Source organism: Mustelus asterias, chromosome 2 (genome assembly GCF_964213995.1).
Source record: "Mustelus asterias chromosome 2, sMusAst1.hap1.1, whole genome shotgun sequence".
Lineage (NCBI taxonomy): Eukaryota > Metazoa > Chordata > Chondrichthyes > Carcharhiniformes > Triakidae > Mustelus > Mustelus asterias.
Genome location: NC_135802.1, coordinates 54,621,229 through 54,628,839, shown reverse-complemented (window position 1 = coordinate 54,628,839; position 7,611 = coordinate 54,621,229). Strand labels below are relative to the sequence as shown.

General features: G+C 43.3%; 1 protein-coding gene across 4 annotated transcripts; it reads left to right on the top strand.

Moving 5' to 3' along the window:
* The first annotated feature begins 307 nt into the window (after window positions 1-307).
* Window positions 308-6,935, top strand: mterf1 (mitochondrial transcription termination factor 1). 4 transcript variants are annotated; one of them, XM_078235460.1, is made up of 2 exons: window positions 308-2,303; window positions 4,596-6,929. In XM_078235460.1, exon 2 carries the CDS (start codon window positions 4,647-4,649, stop codon window positions 5,781-5,783), a length of 1,137 nt encoding a protein of 378 aa, XP_078091586.1. In that variant the 5' UTR covers window positions 308-2,303; window positions 4,596-4,646; the 3' UTR covers window positions 5,784-6,929. The 4 variants fall into 4 exon arrangements, with proteins under 4 accessions (XP_078091586.1, XP_078091567.1, XP_078091578.1 ...); XM_078235441.1 differs by having other exon boundaries at window positions 309-675; window positions 4,596-6,935; XM_078235452.1 differs by having other exon boundaries at window positions 445-799.
* Window positions 6,936-7,611: the final 676 nt, after the last annotated feature.

Here is a 7,611-nt window from a genome sequence, read left to right as displayed (position 1 = left end):
AAAACCGGCGGGATTTACTACAGGTTTTACACGAATTCGGCACTTAGAATTTTTTTGGGAGAATCCAGGCTATGATTAGCCGGAGAAAGCTCACGGCTTTCGAGTGAATAATATCTGAGATCTTGTACCTCTGTAAATAGATCTGTTCTCACAATAAGCCAGTGACCGGTCAGACATCTCTCTGCCTCTGCAACGGTTCCTAAAAGTCAGTCACAATCAATCCACAACACTGGCGCGGAGGGGGATGCGCCGCTAACTGCGCTGGATTGTGGCCGGGCGAGGAACTGATCCGCCTCCGGCTCTGCGCGCGGATGGGGGCGGGGCCTGGTTACCACGGCAACGGGTAAACTATGTGCCCTCTGCCCGCCACTCTCGCGAGATTAGAGCGGCGCATGCGCTCTTTCCCGGAGCGGAGCCATTTTAAGCGGAGTTTTTTCACTGACTTTAGTGCTTCAGGCTTTCACCGTGGAAGGCCACCATTCAGTCAGGAGGCAATCGCTGTGATTTTGGGCCTTGCCCGCATGGGAAGGGAAGGGAGAGCAGGGGCAAGGCGGCTGGAAAGCGTTAGATCCCAGCGCGTCCCTCTTTCCCGGGGCCGGGCAGCAACACTGGGCGGGGTGAAAGCTTCGGGCAGTTGCTTGTGGGCAGCGGTCAGATGTGCCTCTGCTGCTGGCGGTGAGTGCTTTTCTGTCCCGTTGAACAGCGCTCTCCACCACAGCATGTTGGAGGAGCCAGGGTAATGACCGGACAGAAGTGAACTGAAGTCAAAGGCAAAATAGTGCGGATGCTGGAATAAAAGGTGTGGCTGTGGGGACCTGCATGGCGCCCTGTACCTTTGTGGGGCAGGTGGAACATTCTCTGTTCTAGTCTTACTCTGCCCCCCGCTCCCAGAACTCTTCGATCGTTACAGGCTCTGACCAACGGTCGCCCAGATTCAAATGCTGGAATTCTACTGCCTTGCCTGCCATGGAATCGGAGTGGGCAAAGGGTGGACAATGGAAATGTCTGTCGACATTTGGGGGGGGCGGGGGGAGGAATTCTGGTTTTGTTTGAGCAAGACTGTAAAATCCCACCCAAGTGTTGGTTCTATTCGCTTCAAAGATGCTACCAGACTGCTGTGGAGCAGAGAAGGCTGAGGGGTGACCTGATTGAGGTGCTCAAGATTGAGGGGCATGGGCAGGGTGGATATGGAGCAGCTGTTCCCCTTAGTTGAAGGGTCAGTTGCGAGGGGACACAAGTTAAAAGTGTGGGGTAGGAGGTTTAGGGGGGAATTTGAGGAAAAACCTTTTTACCCAGAGGGCAGTGACAAACTGGAATGCGCTGCCATTAACTGAATAAGGCCTGCCCTGGTTCGATCTACCAAAATGCATCATCTTGCATTTATCTAAATTAAACTCCATTTGTCATTCAGCAGCCCACTGGCCCAATTGATCAAGATCCCGTTGCAATCCTAGTTAACCTTCACTGTCCACTATGCCACCAATCTTGGTATCATCTTCAAACTTACTAACCAGGCCTCCTAAATACTCATCCAAATTTTATTAATATAAATATCAAACAACAGTGGACCCAGCACTGATTCCTGAGGCATACTGCTGGTCACAGGCCTGCAGTTTGAAAAAGAGCCCTCTACAACTACCCTCTGTCCTTTGTCATCAAGAAGTCGCACAACACCAGGTTAAAGTGCAACAGGTTTATTTGGTAGCACAAGCCACAAGCTTTTGGAGCACTGCCCCTTCATCAGTTGAGTGGGAGTTGTGTTCACAAACAGGGCATATATAGACACAAATTCAATTTACAAGATAATGGTTGGAATGTGAGTCTTTACAGGTAATCAGGTCTTAAAGGTACAGACAATGTAAGTGGAGAGAGGGTTAAGCACAGGTGAAAGAGATGTGTAATGTCTCCAGCCAAGGTAGTGAGATTTTGCAAACCCAAGCAAGTCGTGGGGGTTACAGATAGTGTGACATGAACCCAAGATCTGGTTGAGGCTATCCTCACGTGAGTGGAACTTGGCTATCACATCCTTTCGTTGGCCGAGTTGCAAGAGTATGTATCGTGTACCTGGTGGATGGTGTTCTCACAGATGTGCCGGCGACATGGATGCCATCATCTCACATGAGAACGCTGTCTACCTGATAAGTTGCAGGAAAGGATGTCCTGAGGCATGGTACATTGGGCAGACCATGCAGACGCTACAACAACGGATGAATGAACACCGCTCGACAATCACCAGGCAGGAGTGTTCTCTTCCTGTTGGGGAACACGTCAGTAGTCACGGGCATTCAGCCTCTGATCTTTGGGTAAGCGTTCTCCAAGGAAGCCTTCACGACACAAGACAACGCAGAATCGCTGAGCAGAAACTGATAGCCAAGTTCCGCACACATGAGGACGGCCTCAACCGGGATCTTGGGTTCATGTCACACTATCTGTAACCCCCATGATTTGCCTGGGCTTGCAAAATCTCACTAACTGTCCTGTCTGGAGACAATACACATGTCTTTAACCTGTGCTTAACCCTCTCTCCACTCACATTTTCTGTACCTTTAAGACTTGATTACCTGTCAAGCCTCATATTCCAACCATTATTTTGTAAATTGAGTTTGCGTCTATATATGCCCTGTTTGTGAACACAACTCCCAATCACCTGATGAAGGGGCAGTGCTCTGACAGCTTGTGGTTGTGCTACCAAATAAACCTGTTGGACTTTAACCTGGTGTTGTGCAACTTCTTACTGTGCTTACCTCAGTCCAACACCGGCATCTCCACATTTTTGTCATCAAGCCAATTATCCATTTAGCTACCTCACCCTGGATCCTGTGAGATTTACTTTATGCAACAACCTACTATGCAGTACCTTGTCAAAGGCCTTGCTAAAGTCCACGTAGACAACATCAACTGCACTGCCCTCATCTACCTTCTTGGTTACCTCTTCAAAAAACTCAATCAAATTTGTGAGACATGATTTTCCACTCACAAAGCCTTGCTGACTCTCCCTAATCAGTCCTTGCCTCTCTAAAGGCCTGTAGATCCTGACTCTCAGAATACCTTCTAACAACTTACCCACTACAGATGTGAAGCTCACCAGCCTGTAGTTCCCAGGCTTTTCCCTGCAGCCCTCCTTAAAGGCAAAACATTTGCCACCCTCCAATCTTCAGGCATCTCACCTGTGGCTGTTGAGGATTTTAAATATCTCTGCTAGGGGACCTGCAATTTCCTCCTTAACCTCCCACAATGTCCTGGGATAAACTTCATCAGTTCCTGGGGATTTATCTACCATGATGCACTTTAAGACTTCCAGCACCTCCTTCTGTGTTGTATACACTCCTCAAAACAACACTATTTATTTCCCCAAGTTCCCTAACATCAATGCCTTTCTCAACAGTAAATATTGATGACAAATATTAATTTAGGATCTCTCCCATCTCTTGTGGATCTGCACATAGATGACCTTGTTGATCCTTAAGAGGCCCTATTCTCTCCCTAGTTACTCTTGTCCTTTGTGCATTTGAAGAAGCTCTTTTGATGCTCCTTTGCCTTATCTGCCAAAGCAATCTCATATCCCCTTTTTGCCCTCCTGATTTGTCTCTTAACTCTACTATACCCTCTATACTCTTCAAGAAATCCACTTCATCCCAGCTGCCTATGCATGTCATGTGCCTCCTTCTTCTTCACCAAGGTCTCAATATACCGAGTCATCCAGGGTTCCCTACTTCTACCAGCCTTGCCCTTCACTCCAAAAGGAATGTGCTTACTTTGAACCCTGGTTAACACACTTTTAAAAGCCTCCCACTTAACAGCCCTTTGCCTGCCAACAGACTTCCCCAATCAACGTTTGAAAGTTCCTGTCTAATACCATCAAAATTGACCTTGCTCAAATTCATAATTTTAACTTTTGGGCCAGACCTATCGTTCTCCATAGCTATCTAAAAACTGATGGAATTATGGTCACTGGTCCCAAAGTGATCCCTCACTAACATTTCTGTCAGCTGCCCTTCCTTATTTTCCAAGAAGAGGTCAAGTTTTGCCCTCTCACTTGGGCCCTCCACACACTGAATGAGAAATTCCTTCTGAATACACTGAACAAATTTTTCTCCATCCTCATTTATTATTTCTGTCCCTGTGAACCAAACTGTATCGCTGTAAATTTACGTAATGTTCTGCTTCAAGCGTTGCTCCAAGCCATGCACCATCCTGACTTGGGACCTTTACAGCTGTTCCTTCACTGTTGTTGGGTTGAAGTCCTGGAACTCCCTTCATTAAAGCACTTTAGATGTACCTGCATTAGATGGACTGCAGTGGTTCATGAAGACATCTCTCACCATTACTTTCTCGAGGGTAATTAGGGATGTGACTGAACCGTTGGAAGCTACGCTCACTTCCATGAAAGAATAATAAAATTCTTTCTCCAAACCTGTGATATGAATAATGTCATAATTTCCCATGTCAGCATAACCTTCAAGATCTCAATTTTAATTCTTAACCCTAATTTCTGGCCATTTGTATGAAAGTATTAATAAAACAGTAAAATAACAATTCAATCTTTTAAATGTTCACTTCATTAACATTGCTTGTTCTTTCTTCCGTCTATATAGGTTTGGAAGACTGTAACCAGGTAGTATATCAGCCGTGGTTATTGCGGAGATATGGCAACCAAATTGGTAGCCCAAATGATGCAAATGTACCTGTGCAGAACAAGAGTTCCAAATTGCTTTCCATCAGCGCAGTTGAAGATATCGTATCTGAGGTTGTGCACTTCCAGTCACAGTGATTCACCAGGCACAATCCCAAAACCTGAAAATACAGTTTTGTTGAACAATTTGACTGTTTTGGGTGTGGACGTTATGATGGCTAGGAAGAGGCAGCCTGGAGTCTTGAGAAAAGTAGACACCAATGAAGAGGGTGTAGCAGAGTTCTTGAGAAACAAGGGTGCCAATCGCGAGACCATTGCCAGTATTATCTCAAGGTACCCTCGAGCCATCACACGTTCCTTTTGTCAACTTGAAGAAAGATGGCAGATATGGCGAAGCATTTTCAAGGCAGATTGTGAGATCATAAGCGTTATTGAGCGTTCTCCAGAATCATATTTTCGCTCAAGTGACAATGGGAATCTGGAAAAAAATATAAAATTTCTTTGCTCTCTTGGTTTGACCTCTAAGGACTTGCATCGCATTTTGACTACTGCTCCACGAACTTTTTCAAATAGTTTGGAACTAAACCAGCAGATGGTCAAACTTCTGCGAGATTTTGGTGTTAGTTTAGGTGACAAGAATCCAGATGCTTTTGTCAAGCGGATTATCACTAAAAATGCTTACATACTTTTAAGAAGCACTAAAAGGATAAAAACAAATGTAGATTTTTTCACAGAAGCACTTAAACCGAGCAACAGTGAACTTATAAAACTACTTCAGGGGCATGGTGCCGAGGTTTTAGACCTCTCTAGTGACTACATGAAAAGAAATTTCAAAAACATAAGTGAGCAGTTGCAGTTATTAGGATGCACCGTCGAAGAAGTAAAGAAGTTCTTTTTGGATTATCCACCAGCATTCTATGCTTCGTTTGAAAAACTTTCCAACAAAATTGATTGTCTTCTAGAAAGTGACATTAACATTAAGCAACTATTGAAGAAGCCAAGAATATTGGAATTCAGTGCAAAGAATTTGAAAAATCGCATAGAGGAGCTAGAAAGGGTGGGATATGACTTTAAAAAACATGGCGTTACCATTTTAGATTCCAGCAGAAGACGGTTTGAAGCAAAATTAGAAAAGCTAAATGAGGGATAGACAAATTGGTTCTCTGCTGTGATGAATCTGGTATCATTCTGTTATATTCTGGATGAATATATTCGATTATGCTGCTCAATCCTGTGATTTTAAAAATGACTTCTAGCTGTCTCAAATTCATATTGTAAACAACATACTGAGTGAGTGTTTTTCAAATTATGCAGCGTACATGATCAGTAAATTAAAGAAGTTGACTTACTGTAGCAATCATGTTTAAATTGACTTTGGGGTCCATTGTTACAATAATTAACAAAGTAATTGCCCTTATTGGTCTTTCAATTAAAATTTAAAGCCATTTCCGTTTGACTCCAGAACTAGATTTGTTTTCTTCCCTGAAGTGTATCAATATCAGCAATATTGTTGTACAATATTGATCACAGCACTATCTCCTCGGTTCGCCAACAACCCTGCCAAGTAAATGAACCACGAACATTTGCAATCCCCATGTTGAAATCTCAGTCCTGGTTGATATTTTTACACAAGATCCCCAAGTATAAAACTCAGATCAGTTTCTTGGTAGAAGTGTGATTCAAATGTACTTCTGGAAGGGAAAAAGAGTCTGTTAAGGTTATCTTTTTGTAAAATTTTTTTTAAAAAGGAAAATACACAAACTCAAAATCACAAGGGCCGAATTAATTTTGTATCAAGTCTTACAGTTTTAATATATCTTAACTGCAGGGGAGACATGGAAAGTATTGATTGAAAAATACAAGGGGCTTCTGCCCTAGTTGTTTACTCATTGGTGTTGAGGGTTCTGCATGAATGCTAACTTCAGCGCAGAATCAGAAGGGAGTACAGAAGGAAGCAATTTGATCGTTGAGTCTGTGCTGGTTGTCTGCAAAAGCAACTTAGCTACTTTCCAGCCTTCTCTCTGGTCTTGCAAACATTTTCCCTTCCAGTGCTTATCCAATTGCCTTTTGAAAGTCATGATTGAATCTCCCACCCTTACAGGCAATGCACTCCAGATTGTAACCATCCATTATAATGGAACTTGTGAGATTTTCCATCAGATATTCTCATGCAATGCTTTGCATAATTCAACACACTGACAATCTCACTTGCAGAGACCAAAGGGTTGGCTGCCTTTTGGCAATAATAGAACCCCTACTAGTGCAAAGTGGTATAATATGCAATAAAATATGATATTATTTTAAAGATATCAATGCTAATTGGTGTCATTTTGAAAATAATTATAGCCTGTTTTCTTGATTTTTGGAGCAGCATTTGTTTGTCCACCAGTCACTAAATTCCAGCCAATGAGGGAACAGCCAGGGCTATTCCACCAGATGCCTGATGTGTGACCATTTGTGGCAATAGTTGTTGAATGTAGCCAGCCATATTTAGGTGGGAATATTCAAAAACATTAATGATAGGAATATGTTACTGGATGTATTCCCTTTAATTATAGAATTATATAATGATGCAGCACAGATGGAGGCCATTCAACTCAATGTGCCTGTGATAACTCCTTGAAAGAATTAACCAAATAGCCCATCACACCTAGAACCATAGAATCCCTACAGTGCAGAAAGAGGCCACTTGGCCCATCGAGTCTACTGATTCTCTGTGAAAGATCATTCCACGGTAAGAAGTCTCACAACACCAGGTTAAAGTCCAACAGGTTTATTTAGTAGCAAATACCATAAGCTTTCGGAGCACTGCTCCTTCGTCAGATGGAGTGGAAATGTGCTCTCAAACAGTGCAAACAGACAAAATCAAGTTGCAGAATACTGATTAGAATGCGAATCCTACAGCCAGCCAGGTCTTAAAGGTACAGACAATGTGGGTGGAGGGAACATTAAACACATGTTAAAGAAATGTGTATTGT

What these genes read in the sequence shown, in the direction of transcription:
- mterf1 (XM_078235441.1), top strand. Translation starts at nt 4,647, where the DNA reads ATGGCAACCAAATTGGTAGCCCAAATGATGCAAATGTACCTGTGCAGA.